The sequence below is a fragment of the Larimichthys crocea genome, chromosome XVI, assembly GCF_000972845.2.
Source record: "Larimichthys crocea isolate SSNF chromosome XVI, L_crocea_2.0, whole genome shotgun sequence".
Taxonomy (NCBI): Eukaryota; Metazoa; Chordata; class Actinopteri; family Sciaenidae; genus Larimichthys; species Larimichthys crocea.
In genome coordinates, this window is record NC_040026.1 from 4,625,329 (window position 1) to 4,643,236 (window position 17,908).

At 37.2% G+C, this 17,908-nt stretch overlaps 1 protein-coding gene across 3 annotated transcripts; it reads left to right on the top strand.

The window, feature by feature from the left end:
* The first annotated feature begins 669 nt into the window (after positions 1-669).
* ptpn6 (protein tyrosine phosphatase non-receptor type 6) lies at positions 670-17,601 on the top strand. 3 transcript variants are annotated; one of them, XM_010747801.3, is made up of 16 exons: positions 670-1,020; positions 1,429-1,454; positions 3,116-3,238; positions 3,904-4,098; positions 7,497-7,680; positions 8,603-8,719; positions 9,186-9,311; positions 10,553-10,649; positions 10,799-10,878; positions 10,995-11,141; positions 12,333-12,464; positions 12,570-12,724; positions 15,358-15,425; positions 15,566-15,717; positions 16,041-16,105; positions 17,298-17,601. In XM_010747801.3, exons 2-16 carry the CDS (start codon positions 1,447-1,449, stop codon positions 17,392-17,394), a joined length of 1,746 nt encoding a protein of 581 aa, XP_010746103.1. In that variant the 5' UTR covers positions 670-1,020; positions 1,429-1,446; the 3' UTR covers positions 17,395-17,601. The 3 variants fall into 3 exon arrangements, with proteins under 3 accessions (XP_010746103.1, XP_019116798.1, XP_010746106.1); XM_019261253.2 differs by having other exon boundaries at positions 892-1,020; positions 1,432-1,454; XM_010747804.3 differs by lacking the exon at positions 670-1,020 and adding an exon at positions 1,048-1,255.
* The last annotated feature ends 307 nt before the right edge of the window (positions 17,602-17,908 follow it).

The following is a 17,908-nucleotide window of genomic DNA, read 5'->3' on the forward strand; positions in this document are numbered from 1 at the left end:
TTATGAATTCAAATATCTCCTCCACCTCTCTCGAAAATATCATTTGCAAGTTAAATGTAGATTGTTCCTGTTGGCTTCGCAGCTTGTAAACTGTTATCTCGTGTTCGTGGTTTATGTCAAAAATAGTTTATAATGTAGCCAAGCCTTCCTTATTAGTGCATTGGTGGATTTGTGTTGCATTATAGTGAAACTAGTCTCTTTCTCTTTCTATATATATATATATTATATCATATATATATATATATGTGCTTCATGTGACACCAGGGATTCAAATTAAAACACGCTCTAATATTTTTGGCTTCATGCCTTTATGTATTCAGTTGTCATTTTAGAGATGTTACCTCAGTCTCTTATTGACTTCACAGTTGCAAATGGTTTACCAGCTGAAAGCAGCTCTATCTCACACGGGGGGGGTTGTGCTTAAAATAAGGAAGTGTTCAGTGACTTTGACCTTTGTGTGTAGCAGTCACGCACACACACACACACACACACACACGCCCATACACACCTGGAAGTAAAGAACAAACAGACATCAATAGAAGCAGACAGGTAGGCAGACATGCAGAACGCTCTGCAAATAGCAGACCGAGAGACAACGTGTGGGCTTTAAATTTTGTGGGGGGTTTTTCCTGTGTAACTAAAAAGTGTAATAACTGGACAGACACATGATTCGAAGATGAATGGAGCAGTTTGAACCATCGCTGCTGTGCTATTCGTTGAGACCTGCGCAGATAACTGTGTGATGAAGCATCAGAGAGCGAGTTAAAACCTGCTCTGCTCTTAAGTCTGATGTTTTTTAAATTTTGCTCATCTTTAAAAAAAGAAGTCCACGTCTCCGTCTGTTGGAGGAATTCCGGCCTGTCAGCTATTTTGGTTCCTGTCTTGCTTTCACTATTTTGTGAAAGGAGACGTAAAAAGGAAGGAAGGGGAGAGCGAGAAAGGGGAGGAGGAGAGACAGACCTATACCGTCCGAGCCTCTCGGGTGCAAGTGTCAGTTGTTTTCAGAGGCATCTGAGAAGAGTAAGTGTTTACCTGCTTTCCTATTGGGACAGAGAAAGGCTGGATAGGAAGAGGATTGGGCGGAGGGAAGCGTAGAAGCAGAGGAGGAGGAGAGTGCGGGTAGTTTAAGGACTGTTTTGTGAATGTGGTGTAGTACAGATTGATATTAAACGGTATTAGATGGACATATGTGAGTGGCAGAAGCACTCGCAAGTCGTAAGTAAGCGTGTGAAAGAGCAACAACATGAGAATGAAAGTGAGTTATCGTCTACCTAAGTGAAGCTATAAATTGAGGAAGTATTGAGGACCTGGTTGTTTTTAAAGAGAGACATAAGGAGGAGTGTACTTGTTCGCTTTTGTGCTTTTGAATCTGCACATGTGCAGGTAGAAGTGACTCTCACCATTCACTCTTATTGTCTTTGGTCCCAGAAGAAGTGAAGAGACAACATGGTTCGGTAAGTCACATCCCCCGTTGGACAATCTAATGCTCCGTTAGTCAACTGTTGCTGTGTGCTGCTGCTGTTTTGTGCAAGGCGTGATGACAACTTCTCTGTTTCCATTCCTCCTTCTCTTGTCTTTCCCCAGCTGTCGACTCATCCTGCTCTGTTCCTCTATCATGTGATATTTGATGCCTTGTGTGCTGTTCAGAGTCTGTTTGTGTGTGTTATAAATCATAAATTATGTTTTATGTTAAGTGAGAAGCAATGACCAAGCTCTTAAATTGTTTTACTTGCATGGTTCCCTTTACCTTGAGCTCATGAGTCTTTGTTCTGACTGTGTGTTTGAACATTTGTTGCATAGGAGCTCAACTATTCAACTGCAAACACAATCTAATTGTCAATACAAGTGTATGGTTTCCCTAATATTCTGTATTGTGTAACATTACAAGCTTAAAGTTGTGCACTTTAATGCTGCAACTGTAAAGAAAATGTAAAAATTTCTTTTTCATTGACTACATGTTGAATAATGAATACAGCAGCATAGTTTGCAGGACCGCTATTCTAATTAGTAAGTCATTTCTTGAACATTTGGGTGATATTTTTTGTATCTGTGGCCCAATACTTGAAAAAAATGACCACACGTCACTTTTTCCACTCCATAAGGGCTCCAGGAAATGATAAAACTGTAGATATTCAGTCTGAACTTATGCAATTATGTTACGCTGAGAAACCAACGTCCACAGTGATGCTGAAATCGCTTTTCAAGACAGAGCTTTACTGCATTTGTTTGGAATATAGTAGTGTAGATGCATAATTTGAGGATTGCTATTAATGTTCTGTACTGAAAAGCGAGCCTCAGTCGGGTCACTGGTGAAAGTAATGAGTGAATTAAACCATCTTTTTATAGTCAGAGCTGTGTTTGCTACACAGTGAGAATAATAAAGGTTTAAAAGATTTTTATTAAGTTTTAAATGATGAATAATGATGAATAAATCAGTTGTTTCATCTAAAAAATCTCAAATTTCCATCTCAAGTTTCAACCCTGTTTCCAAAAACGTGGCACGCTGCGTGTAGAAACAAAATGTGATGACATGCAAAACACTGAAACCCTATATTTAATGGAAAATAGCACAAAGAAAACGAATCAAATTCAGAAACTTTATTGTTTTTGTAAAATGATATGCCAGTTTGAATTTGATGCATGTTTCTTAAATGTTTGCAACAAAAAACTGAAAAAGTTGTGAAATACTAAAAGAAAACACCCAGTGGAACATCTCACAATTAATAAACTAGCAACACTTTAGTAATGAGGTTGTATAGTGATGTGAGGAAAAAGGAAATCTTTACATTTACAAGCATTTAACCAGCTAATAGATTATAAGATTATAAGAATTGTTATTGTTATTTTTAGTTTTCTGTCATTCATTGATTAAACATTTAATGATGAACTTCAAGAAACAAACTACTGTTAGATTTCTCTTGAAAACGCAGAATTTAAATTGTGACCTTTGGCCGTTCCAGTATACTGAATGTTATGAGGAAGTATTACTGTGTGTATGGGTGTATAATAATGTATGTGTTTATATTTATCTGATACAAGTCTTATCTATTTATGTGTGCGTAATGGGTGCAGTTAAATTCATACTGTGTGACTTTGTACACGTGTGTTGACGCAGGTGGTTCCACAGAGACATCACAGGCCTGGATGCCGAGGAAATACTGAAGAATCGAGGCGTTCATGGCAGCTTTTTAGCTCGACCCAGTAAGAAAAACGTGGGAGATTTCTCTCTGTCTGTCAGGTAAAAACATCTGCAAAAACACCCCAGACCTCTTTTTTTTGTTTCAAACTCTGCAGCTGATTAGAATTCTAACATTCCTGTCCTTTAAAGTTTTGTTGTAAGCGCTCCCAGACGTTGAAGCAGAACACAGATGACGAGAAAATCTGTTAATGTTGCTCTAAAATGCCTCAAACCTAGAAAAGTACTAAGAACCTTACAGATAGTCAACTTTCATCACAGTGTTACTGTTGTATTATCTAATAGTTTTACTTCAAATCAAGTTTTTTTTCTCAACAACTATGTACATCAACACTTCCTGGTCCTAAAGCTCTTTTATTAACTGGATAAAAGCCAGACAAACTGCTGTATTAACTGCAGTCTTTGCATGATAGTGAGTACAGAGAGTAGTTACTGGAAGTTCACATGCATGTGTGAAGTATAACTGCTAAATATAGAACAAATAGTTTATAGTTAATGCATCGGCTTCAGAATCTGTAAAAAAAAATCAAATGAAACTCTGTGGCGTTCTGATTTGTGGCCCGAATGCTGAAGCTTTTGTTTTTGCCACTGTGGCTTTACAGGCAAGAAACAAGTTCCTGAGATAAAGATGTTCTCTTTACTACCATCTGCAAGTTTATCGCCGACGGTCAAACGGTTGGTGTGACATGATTGTTTTATCTCCTCAGGGTGGGCGAGCTGGTCACCCACATTCGGATCCAGAACACAGGAGACTACTATGACCTGTATGGTGGGGAGAAGTTTGCCACTCTGTCAGAGCTGGTGGACTACTACACAGCAGAAAACGGAACCCTGCAGGACAGGGATGGCACCGTCATCGAGCTCAAATACCCCCTCAACTGCTCCGACCCCACCACAGAGAGGTCTGTGTACTCTTACTTAAACCCCTAGGTTCACTGTCTAACCCCCTGTAGGTTAATGTGGCCTACAATACTCTGAGTTGCCTCCACCTACACACTCAAATTAGTGTTTGGTTAGGTGGTTAAGTCAACTCTACTCTGCCATGATGAGAATTATTTCCTCTCACAGTTGTTTACGTATTTACTAAAAAGTGTCATTTGTAAGTTTGTCATTTAAACATTTCCCTTGGGGGGGAAAAAAAACGCTCTTGAGTAATTTTTGATCTAATAGCATCAGAATGTGAGTCAGTAAAAAACAAACACCCACACAAACAAACACACAGCTCTCGAGGCTTCGCTCTTAACATTTGCCTCATTTCTGCAGCTCGTGGGTTACATGTGATCACTGTGGACAATGAGTACATCTACTCAAGCACTTTACTGACGTGTAGCTGTATCTCTCTTGCCTATTTCTATCTTGAGAGACTCATCTCAGACAGAAATATTGAAGTAATTCAAGTTTTTTACGTACATTAAAGATCCCCTCCAGATATGCTTAAACATCTAAAATACCAATACAGATGCCAGTAGATACAGTAGAGTACTTAAAATAACATTAAATACAACACACTTGATGCGTGTGACTGTCTGTGAGGAAAACCACACAGTTATTTTCAGTCAAGAGTGTTTTTTTTAAATCTGGGTGTAAAAAGAAAAAAAAATCAATTGCACGTAAGTTTCAGTACTACTTGGTATCTGCGTTATTTCGGTTGATGCCTTAAAGATATCAAGTACCGATACCCAGCTCTTCAATTTAAATGCTTTTTTCAGTGTCTTCACTTTTCACATTGCACATGTGTAATACACATATCTAATCATAATTAACTTTCAAGCTAAGTGATGATACCAGAAAATACAGCTGGTACGTGCACGTGTTAACCTCATATTTATATTAAGCAGGGGCAAACTTTACACCTCGAGCTGATGAGTGTGAAGACATCTTTCTGGTGTTGCATATACATCATCTTGCAGAGTGAAGGTCAAACAATACAGTGAAGTAACTATAAACACCTTTTTTCTTTTACTTTTCCACAACATAAAACATTAACGAGGTAACCTTTGCATGCTTAAAACTAGCAAATAATAAAGTTAGACTGACCAATAAACAGTAAAAAGTGCAAATAAAATACATGACTATACCAAAAATAGGATTAACATTTACTTCCCATATTTCTGACTTAATATTAATTGAGATTCTCTCAATGATTATTAGTCCTTGTGATCAGTGATTCAAAAGAGACAATGTCCGTCACCGTTATTCAGCTAAATCAGGCGTAGTCTGACTCTTCTCACGGCGTAGAACAATCTTTAAAGTGACAACAAACCTGTTAATCTAAGTCCAGTGACCCGAGTGAGCTGTTTTGTCATAAACACAAATGAGGATATTCTGGAAGTGATTCATACAGCAGCTCGATTACAAAAATAAGACACGAAAAGGCATTTCCACATTACATTTAGTACATTCATTTTTACACTCGAAGCGCTTACATCAATGCTTTTCTCGTATCTCTCAGCTTTAGTTACTGTTTGCCGTGCAGATTATGATTTTACTACATTAGATAAACTCATAAAAATATCAGAAGGTCGGGAAGTTCTTCTATATCTCTCGGATGTGACCTTTACAGGAAGAATCGTGATATTTTTCGGCATTATAGAGACGTGTTCAACTTTGATGACAGCTATTATCTCTGTTTTCCTAAATATAGTTACTAGATAACTTTACAGATATTTTTCTTACATCTGTGCGCAGAGCCCTCCACGTCAAAGATCGACAGCTGTTGATAAATAATAATAATAATAAGACTGGCGTAATTTAAGACACAATTATAAAGCAATGTCTGTGCTATTTACTAATTTGCCTACGTACTACCTTTGACTTGCATCACATTGCTGCTGGAGGTGGTGTTTAATTGCTGATAGAGTTTTTCTGCCGGCTGGAAACATTGTGCAACTGTAGGCCGCTTAAAGTAGGTTAATGTCCAACTAGTAGTGATAAATAAACTCATACAGTTCCACTCCTTTTATGAGTCAAGGAGGACACTTTCTATCATGTTTGTGCTTCACCCTTTCTGGAAGCTCTTACCCTTTGCCCCCCCTTTTCGTCCTTCTCTCTCTGTCAGTTGTCTAACTTCCCTTTTGTTGCTGCGGTTGGAAACTTTAAGTTTTGACACTTTTGAAAGCAATGGCCAGACCCTACTTGTCTTCCTCTATTGCACACTCCATCATGTTCTTGCTCACACTGTCTTCCTCATCTCTCTCTTATTATCAGGGCATGGTTACACACACACACCTTAACTCTGTGTTAACATGTAGCTGGAGACTTATCTCTTCTCAGAAAACGGGATAAATATGATGAGGCTATTAAAGTGTTGTCTTAAACATGTCCACTTACTGTACAGTACTCCGCCAACTTCTGCAAAACTGCACAGCTGTTTTATTTTTTGCACTTTTTTTGCTGGAGGTTCTTTATGCAACTATATATTTAGATATTTTTTTAAGCATCAGGTCAAGTCTAATTTCACTTTCTGTATAAACATAAACCGTGATTTGACTATATCACTGAGTATTTAAATAAAGGTGCTGAATAATTAAACTGATAATTAAAATCTTGTGCAATAGTGAGCAGACATAGTGTGTGGTGCCGTGAGGGGAGGTATGGGTTTATCTGTGGATGTTATCGGGAGGGGAGGGGCGGTGGGGGTTAGTCTATAAATACTTTGTCCGCTTCAGCCACGAAATCTGTCATCAGAAATTTTCCAACCGCAAAGCAGGAAGTTTAGAAGAAGAAATCGAGAACTGTGCCTAAAATTAAGTCACAACCCAAGACGACCGAGTGTGCATTCACTAATTCACACACTCTGCAAGCGCACACACATTTACAGAGTATTGTTGTGGACAAAAATATGCCTTGTATGTAACAGCAACATCTGTATGTGCTGTTTATAACTACCCTCTATAATGCACATGATTCTATTGTGGCTTTCTATTCCTACTTACTGTGTAATGTGCACAACAGTCTAGTGTACCACATCAGTGAGTGTCTGACAACCACTTATCCTTGAATAGACTGACACTGCAGTGCTCTGCTCACGTACAGTAAATAGGAGGCAGTAAAAAAAAAAAAAGCAGATGAAGTATGTTTTTTTGATTGTGTGTTTATTTTATTCGCCACATACAAAGTGTCATCGTGACAAACATTAAGTACAAGACAGAAGCTGCTTGAGGTTATTTTTGTTTTTGCAGGTCACAGCAGCGGACTGCTATCACAAACAAACCCCCAAATTTAGCTCAGTGCATGAATATTGTTAGAAATGTGTGTCACCGAAGCTGCATTATGAACCATTAGTGTCTGTGTGTCTCAGGTGGTTCCATGGTCATCTGTCTGGGCCGAATGCAGAGAAGCTGCTTGTGGCACGAGATGAGGCCAATACCTACCTGGTCAGAGAGTCTCTGTCCAAACCTGGAGACTTTGTCCTGTCGGTTCTAACGGATGAGAGGGGCAAATCTGGAGGGAAGAGGGTCTCCCACATTAAGATAATGTGTCAGGTGCGTGCTGTGTCATGTGTGTTTCAGTGTGTGACCATGTGTGTCTGGGGTGTGCGAGATAAAGCACGCATTAACTAGAGGTTGTTTTTGATCATTCTTTTGAATAGTCAGAAATGGGCGTTCGGACAGATTATGTAGAAATAATGAGGGGCATTCCCCGAGTTATGTTGGGCTCTTTGAAAAAAGGTTGAAAGTCTCATTTCCTCTGTCTTATCTAATAAAATACTGTTGCTCATATTTAAACAACTGCGATAAATGTCGAGCACACTTTTACCTACCGTTCTTCTCAGCTACAAAGAACTGCTACTCACAGACTTGCATCCTGACATAGGTGTTTATACGCTCACTGCGAATGGCTGCAAATGATATTCACAGTGCAGCTACCGCCACTGATACCATTCAAACTCATTTTCATAGTCATCTGTCACCAACAAGACCTTTGTGTTTTATTTTTAAGCAGCAGATGAGCTAAAAAAAACAAACAAAAAAAAACAAACACTCATTTAAATGGGAGTCATTGTTTTTGTGCAAGAGATTAATGTGAGATTACTGGAAGGGGCACAAAGGTCTTTTCATGAGCACGTTGCAAAGATCAGGTGAGTTTCCTGACTGTACTCGGCTTTAAACCTCAGTCTATTAACCAGATCAATGTGAATACATCAGAATACATTGACCAGTCGAACTAGTCATTTATGTAAGTAAAGTAAAGTGTTGGAAAGTCTCCATTTTGATGAAAGGATATCTACAAATTGCAAATATGCAAATAAAACACAAACGTTTGCACCCTTTAAAAAAAAAAAAAAAAGTACAGTTGTCTTAATTTTGTGCATGATTGCTTCCCAGCTGGTCACAATTTGGCACAACCTCTCTGTACATATGTTTATCCAGAACAATATGTTTTTTTTTTTCTCTTTGTGTTCAGAATGACCGGTACACAGTGGGAGGTTCAGAGAAGTTTGACACGCTGACAGACTTGGTGGAGTACTACAAACGCGAAGGCATTGAGGAGATCTCTGGGAACTGGGTGTATTTGAAACAGGTGAACTGGACTTTTTCTTTTAGCTTTCAAATGATTAAAAACAGAGGTCATGTGAAGCTAAGTGAATGGAAGAGGACAAAAAAATGATGCCTTCGGACAGCCCTCCTTTATGCATTTGGTAAAGTCTGAAGCTATGTCAAACAAACAGCAATATTAACCTCCAGTCTCAGACTTTAAAAACCCATGATGTAGGTGAAGATGTAGATGTCGTTGGTTTTGTACATATTCAACAAAGTGAATCACAGTGAGCTGTGAAAACAGCTCGATGTGAATTATTTTAAAACAGGAGCACCACAGCCCACAGAGGAAATATTACTCACATCTTTGAGCTAATGTGGCCTGACTGATGATGATGATGACGATGAGTATTGCGCTCATTCGCTCGCCTTTCATCTCTGTTATAAGATTTTTCCTTTCTCTGTCTGTCTGTCTGTCTGTCTGTCTGTCTGTCTGTCTGTCCTGACAGCCATATTACTCCACCAGAGTGAATGCAGCGGATATTGACAGCAGAGTGCAACTGCTGGATAAGACACAGGGGCAGCAGGATGGAGAGGCAGAGAACAGCAAGGCCGGCTTCTGGGAAGAGTTTGATGTAAGATTTGACGCAGCCACGGTTAAGATTATGTCTGTTTTAATACCAGGATGCTTTATCTGATGTCTAAGAACCACACGGTTGTCCTAAAGTGTGATCATCACATCTTACAAATTGACTAAAATGTCTGAAAGCCTTTAACATCTCATGATTTACTTCCTTCCTTTGGGCACAACTAGAGGTAGTATACTACCATCTTGTGGTGGTAAAATACACTAACTATATCCCAAAGCCATATTAACTAATACATAACATAATAACTTGAATTCATTCATTCAGTCGCTAAATTAATTTGACTTAACATATAGTCAGTATGCATACTAAAAAACGCTTTTTCAGTGAAAGGAACTCACACTACTTCACAATTTAAATAAGTTGCAGGTGGTGATGACGAGCACTGCAACTAATGATTATTTCCAAAATCGATTTATCAGATGATTCTTTTATCAATGGTTTGGTCTATAAAATTCAGTATTGGAGGTAGTATTCAGATTTTTTACTTGCGTTCAAAATCTTTAAAACTGCAGCTTTAAACTAGTACCAAAAGTAAAAGTACTCATTATGTAGTATGGCATTTTATATAACAACATAAAATAAAATAATAATAATGTATAGTAGCTCATTTTTACAAGTATACACTGCTTAATCCTTAATAATAAATCATAACATGTAACTACATGTGTGTTGTCAAATACATGTGCTGGAGTAGAAAATGCAATGCTCAGGTAAAGTACAAAACATGAGTAAATTTACTTATGTGACATTCCATGACTGATAAAATGGCAGAAAAAAATCCAATCACAGTTTCCCCAAAACCGAGTGTGACGTCTTGAATTTGCTCATTTTGTCCTGCTGTTGTCCAAATACCATATTCAGGTAATGAAAACATAGGGAAATAGGAGAAAATGAACAAATTGACATGATTAGGAAGCTGAAAACTGAGCAAGAGTACATGTTTGTTACTTCAAAAATATGTAAATGATTATTGAAATAGTTGCCATTTCATTTTCTCTTGATTAAATAATAGATTAATCGACTACTTGCCTCATCACTAGTCGGGACGCAGCTTCAGTAAAACCTTGTTTCTCTTTGTGAACTTATAGTTACACAATAAAAAAATTCACAGTTTATATATATATACTAACAGCAAATGTTCATAATTAGTATTTAACAAATACTGCATAATATTCGTATGTTGTATGTATTGGGTATCAGTCTGTCATCGCTCTCTCTTCCTTCAGACTCTTCAAAAAATGGAGGCAAAGTTCAAGAAGAGCAGAGAGGAGGGCCAGAGGCCTGAAAATAAGAGCAAAAACAGATACAAGAATATTCTTCCCTGTAAGCTTTAAATCTTCTCAGTATTATTATTCTCTGATTAACTAAATCTCATGAATAAATCCACATTTTGATAGTTCTGACATTAACTAAATGCTCTTGTTCTTCCTCTCTCCCGTCGTCTTTTCACTCCGTCTTCTTGTTTTCACAAGTCAACGACACCAGGGTCATCCTGCAGGAGGCTGATCCTGCTGTTGTGGGTTCAGATTACATCAATGCCAACTATGTGAAAGTAAGTCACTGGACTCTTATCTTTTTCTCTTTTTTTTAAATCATTCATTAATGTTATTCATCTTCAAGGCTACTGTTGTTTGGTTTTCGAAGTATTCAGTGGTGGTGTGTTTGTAGAACACCCTGCAGGAGACTGGAGATCAGAAAGTTTACATCGCCACTCAGGGGTGCTTAGCGACAACCGTCAACGATTTCTGGCAGATGGTATGGCAGGAGAACACAAGAGTCATCGTCATGACAACAAGAGAAGTCGAGAAAGGGCGGGTAGGTATCAAAACAACAATCATGAGAGCAGATTTGGACTTTAAAAGTTTTTTTTTTTCCTTTTTTAAATGACTCAAAAACTTTCAAAATACCAAAAGTAAAAATGTCTATATTTTTATATTAGTTTATTATGCATTTTTTATTGCAGACTACTGTAGTGTCCTGTGAGATGTCACTGCACTACCATTACACTCAGCATCAAAGCATCAAGACCCACTTAAATTTTTTAAAATAAGACAAGAGTTGATACTTGATGACGATTTCACTTGATGAAGATGGCAAAGTTGCTGTTACCTTACTTGTTGCAATGTTGAGTCATTTAAGAATATAACTGAAGTTAATAATCTTTAAAAAAATCCTGACTTCTGACTTTAATAGTTCACACAGCGTATGACTGTTGTAAAGTGGGAGGAGTTCATAATAATTATAAATAACAGTTAAAATGTGTTTCTCATATGTGGATAAAATACAGAAATAAAAAGTAAAAAGTGCGCTATGCAAACATACATAGACACATACCAGCATGGATATGCATAAAAACATATAAACATACATAATCACAGATTAAAGCATTTAACCAAAACAAAATAATTGGCAAACAGACAGTGTTTAGACAGAACTGAGTTTTAAAACAAACCATTGATTCAGCAGATCTGATCGAATGGGGAAGTCTAAAGTCCAAAGTTTAGGAGCTGCAACTGAACGAGCACAGTCACCTCTGTATCTACAATACAGTATGTACAGGGAACAGTTAAGAGGCTTAGAGGGCTGGAACAGGGAATCAAATGCTGGACACTATGCAATGTCTAGGCTATGCAAGGCCTTGTATGTGATTAATAACATTTTGAAACTCATTCTGTTTAACTGGAAGCCAACAACAAGAGGTGAGGTCCGGAATGATGTGAGATCATCAGTATGAGAGTAAACACATTGTTGTGCCATTTTAGTTGAGATAATTATGTCTATAAGAACATATTAAAATATGCTAAATATCATTGATATGAAATATAAAAATAATACACTTTAAAGTGCAAGTTGCTGCAATTCAGAGGTCAAAAAAACAAAACATTAAAAACACACAAAATACTGTAAATAATTTCAGTTAACAGCCACACAGAGCTTCTTTTTACATGAGATGGACCCTGCAGATAAAGTTATAATTTACTTGGTTTATTCTTTATTTTTGTGCAGAATAAATGTGTGCCATACTGGCCTGATCTCCAGAGCTCCAAGGAGGTGGGTCGATACGTGGTGACCTCTAAGTCAGAGAGGGAAGCTGCTGATTACAAAGTTCGAGTTTTGGAGATGTGTCCTGTGGACAAGGTAACCTCCAAACAGCAGCCTCTAACACTCACTCTGCTCTGACTATGCTATGCTGACATTATGGTTTGTATATTAATGTATTCACATTTGTTTTTCCTTTGGCAGCCAAACCAGAGTCGTGCCATCTGGCACTACCAGTACATGAGCTGGCCTGACCATGGCGTCCCTCAGGAGCCAGGTGGTGTCCTCAGCTTCCTCACTCAAGTGAACGCTAAACAGAGAGAATATCCTGATGCTGGGCCCATGATCATCCACTGCAGGTACTCGACTGCTGGAGCACAAATGCCTCAATAAACACAGGCTAGAGACACAATGTAATGATTGTAGGATCCCAGAGCAGAACACACCAGTGACTGTAGATACTTTTGTGTGTCAGAATTGTGTCAGAGCTGATTAGTTGTGGCACCCCTGCATGAGCACACTCAAACTCTGAAGGAGTGATGCTCTAAAGAAAATTCCTTAGAGCATTGATTGCAACATTAGGGCAACAACTAATTTTTTTTTGTTGATTATTTTGTCAACCACGTTTTAAAACACTGATTAATCAGTCAGTCTATGGAATGTCAAAAATGTACTTGTTTTTTTCCCCTAATACTACTACTACTACTACTAAACTCCACTAATAATAATAATAATGATAATAATAATGATAATAATAATAACTTTACTTATATAGCAAAACAGAGTTAACAAAATGCTTTACAGAGCAGCTGACCCAAAAGAAGGCCACACAGGTAAGATCAAAAGTAAAAACATAAAACATAACAGATTAAATGCAATAAAACCAATAATATTGCGTGTCGTTTAGCTCAGTTGGTAGAGCAACTGCTCCATGTACGAAGGCTCAGTCCTTGCCGCAGAGGCCCAGGGTATGAATCCAGCCCGTGGCTCTTTCCTGCATGTAATTTACCATCTCACTCTTCAGCTGTCTCTATCGAAAGTAAAGCTCGAAAAGGCCAAATAAAAAATCTTTAAAAACAAACAAACAATTAAAGCAAGGTTGAAAAGATAAAAAGACAATAAAAACAATAAACGATAAAGAGATGAAAGGATAAAAAAGAGATGAGAATAAAAATTGCTAAAATACATCAAATAAAATAAGTAAATAAAAAGATAAATTGATGTTTATGAACTCAAGAATATTCAATTTAAAATAATATAATATAAAAAAAGTAATTGAATCCTCACTTTTTAGAGGCTGAAAGCAGCAAATGTTTTTCTCTCTTTTTTTCTTGATAAATGATCTAAACAATTAATTGATTTTCAAATATTGCCATAGTCAAATGGTGGGTGACCGCACGTGTCAGGGGGATCGTAAATCCTTTAAACTTAAACGTGTGACATGCCGGAAGACATCTGTATTAGTGTGATGGTGTGAAAAACGTCACAGCATGAAGTTTACTGATCTCAGATTTCGTTAGGTGATAACAGCTGGAGGTTTAAGATTAAAATGATCATAGTTTCAGGATTTAGATTAGTTAGCTGAACAAAAGGCTTTGTGTCAACTGACAGTTTATCCTTTTGGTATTTTGCCCGTGTGACGTGAGGGTTACTGAGTATTTTTAATGCTATGCAAGCGAATTCACAAAGCCGCACAGAAGTGATTACATGACCCACACTTTCCTTCAATGCATCTGTTCTCAACACTTTTGACATGTGACCCCCCTTAAGCAGAGTGAGCTTCTTTTACATAGTTAATTTATTTGGAAAGTTTTTTTCTTAAAAACCAAACAAACAAAACATTCAAGAACAAATTGAAAAATGTGCATTCATATCTCTGCATACAAAACGTAGATTCCTCTCCAATAAACTCACATTTTACTATTTTTTAGCCACGCTGGTGGCCATGGGTCGGTCTGTCCACCAAATATCTCAACAGTTTTTATAGATTTAAATTTTTTAGCACCCAGGCGATGAACCCTAATGTCTTTGGTGATCCTCTGATGTTTCCTCAAACGCCATTATAAGATTTACATTAGTGGTTTTGAGTGAAATGTTAACGTCCTTTCGCACCACCATCTGATCAAAATTATAATTTCATCTTATTCTTTGGTTTATGACCAAATACCGCAATATAACGCATAGAATGACTATATATCTTATAGCTACATGCATTTCCATACTTCCATTACTGTGTTCAAGTTATTAATTATCTTGTATTTGATGTACAAAAAAATTATTCACACCAAGTACATATTAAATTAAATTACACAACTAATCATACTTTCTTTTAGCCAAGCTAATGAGAGCATGCAATTCACTACTACTACTACTACTAAGAAAGACAATAACAAATTTAAAAGCCTAAAATTAATTGGTTAAATAATAAAATTAATTAATTAAATTATATGGACATAATTACAAGGTTATTACCAACTCTGGTCAGTAGATGGTAATGTGGCTCCATGAATAAACATGGTATTAGCTTCCAAAATTGTATCTCAGCCTTTGTCCATGGTAGAATGACAGTTGGACGAAATATGGAGAAATGTAGATAGATATGCTATACAAAGAAATTGCATTATTATTGACTTGAACACTCATGGAACACACTAATTTTAGACTTAGTTTGAAAAACAGAGTCCTTTGTTCAGGGGTGTATGTTGGAATTCATGGCTCAGCATCTAGCACTTTTGTTATCTGTGATCAGAGGAACTGGGAGGAGAGTTTAGTCCATAGTGTGGAAAGTGTCCCAATGACATCTTTGTAGCTGGAGAGTGTTAGATCAGCATAGGGTTTGGAGAAAACAGGGAAGAGTGTTTACCTAAATTTGAAGAAATTCGTAGGGCCATAAAAGATCCTGATCTGTGGCCTTCAAAGTCGCTCACCTCCAGTTCTTAGTATCTTATCGCTGCAGATATATTATCTTTGTTTCTTTTATGGATTTCTGCAGTGCTGGAATTGGTCGAACAGGCACGATTGTGGTGATTGACATGATCCTCGAGACCATTGACATTATAGGTAAAACTTTTTTGTTTTTAAAGAAATCAGTTCTTGGTGTGTTTTGAGTATAAAGCATCCAAGATACACTGTTTATATTGTTGTTGTTTTTCTCATCCAATCATCCATCCAATGCTTTCCAATCTCACTCCCCTCTGTAGGTCTGGACTGTGATATTGACATCCCGAAGTACATCCAGATGGTGCGAGAGCAGCGCTCTGGTATGGTGCAGACAGAGGCCCAGTACAAGTTCATCTATCTGTCTGTGTCTCAGTACATACAGACCACCAAGGCCAAAGACTGTGCTTACATGGTAAGAAAGACAAAGCAGGAAGAAGACAAAAAGACAGGAATGAGTCTTTTCTTACAGCTGAAATTTAGATCAATGCAGGGAAAGCAGAAGACATTTATGAGATATGTATGTCAATAGGCCTTTGCTCTTTTGACTGCTGATTCAAACATTAGTTAGTTCAATGCCATGATGTGTTATCAGAGAGTGGCTTATGAAAGATGAACATTGACCCAGAGACAGAAAAAAATCAACCTTAAATGATTGCATGACCTCATTTTGGGTCTAAGTGTCTAATTCTTCAGTCTAGTCATACCTGACATGTCTCTGTTTCTCTACGTCCCCAGGAAACTGAGACAGAATATGGAAATCTGCAACTCAAACACCAACCAGCGAACAGGAAGGTCTCAAAGTGAGTGGGCGTGTGTGTGTGTGTGTGTGTGTGAATTGGATGTGCTTAATACATTCACATGGCTCCTCTAAACCTCACACTGCCGACCTACTTTCTTTTAGAAACATGACTTAGTCAGCGTCTTCAGCCTTTTGTCAGCACTCTCAATTTATAGAGGAGGAGCTGTGGGTAAATACATAGTTACAGCACGACTCCACTTGAGTTTAATTTAGCAAAACACTGCAAAAAATGTTAATTTTTAACTAACTTTAATTATTTTATATTACTTTGAGTCACATGGTGATGTCCAGTTGAAAAGTTGGTCCACACTGAACTATCTTAATTATTGGATGTATTGGCATGAAATATTGATGATCCACTGAGTTTTTTATGCTTAGTATCTATGTCAACAGATACTTGACATACTACTCGACGATACTAGACTACTAAAACTAATGTAGTCCACAGTTAATGTAATTTCACTGTGGTGACTCAGTTTCTTCTAGTGTTGCATTTAACACTTCAAACTCGTGGGGCAGAAAAGGCAACCTGTGCATTTGTCCTTCTTTGTATTTATATGTTATTCTCAGCTCCAGTGAGAGTTGAAGAGAGAGAGAGAGGTGAAAATAAATAATTTCTCCATTAAAATTTAGACAGATTTTTTTTTAAATGATTAATATACAGGCAAGAAAAGCTGAGATATCCTGACTTTTTTTCTCTAGTATGGGTAAAGCACCAAAAAATGCTGGCTCCTACAATTCCCATAATGCAAGATGCCATCATCAGAGTTATTTTGAATGAAATTTCCTTTGAGAGCAGCAAAAGACTAATTATAAAACAGTTTTCATCATGACCAAACTTCATGTGTAAGTATGACAAATTCAAGACACCCAGCTCGTTGTCTTATGTTTTTGGGACCTCTGAGCCCGGACCCCTCTCATGAATGAACCAAGTACTAATTAACCAATTAGAAAAAAACAAAACACTGCACAACACTGAACAGTTGAGTCCCACACACTGTGAACTTTGACCCATTTGGAGCATTGCATAGTTCTCAGCCAGCTTTGAGTGATTGATTCATGGCTATTTAAATTAATCTCATGCAGCAGCTCTGTTTATGAACCTCTAACAAAACTAATCAGTGTTGGCTGATATACAAGGAATTTACTGGAAAGGAAATCGCTGATCAGATTGTTGTTTTTGTTCTTTCCAGGAATAAGGAAGACGTTTACGAGAATCTGTCAAAAGGAAAGAAGGATGTGAAGAAGCAAAAGTCAGACAAGAAAAGCAGCTCAGTGAGGAAAAAATAAAAGAAACTCAGAATGTTTCATCAAAGTACGTCATATTGTCATATTTATGCAGCCACTCTTTTGTTAAAGAATTAGTTTTTTAGTCAAGATCTTATACAAAATAAAAATTATTAAAAGGTGTAAAATTTTTACCTGCTGACATCATGATGTGTCACATGAATGCTTGGTTGATATTTTTGTTGAATAAAGATAGAACATGTATAAACACTTTTTTCTCCGGTTATTTGAACAAAGTCACCATCATCTTTGTACGATGCTTCAATATTTCACCTGACACTTTGTTTTATCGGATCTTTAGTTTTTAGCAGCAGATGTAAATATTTCATTACTTTAAGTTTATAAAATGTAAACCACCTTAACATATTTTATTTTCATATTTTATTTTATTTTCATATAAATAAATAAACAGAAGTGCATCAAGGGTAGGGGACGAACATAGGTGTGTTTATAAGGGAATAAGGTTATAAGCAAAGCAGTTGTACTTAAAGTTCCAGTGTGTAAGATTTTATGCAGA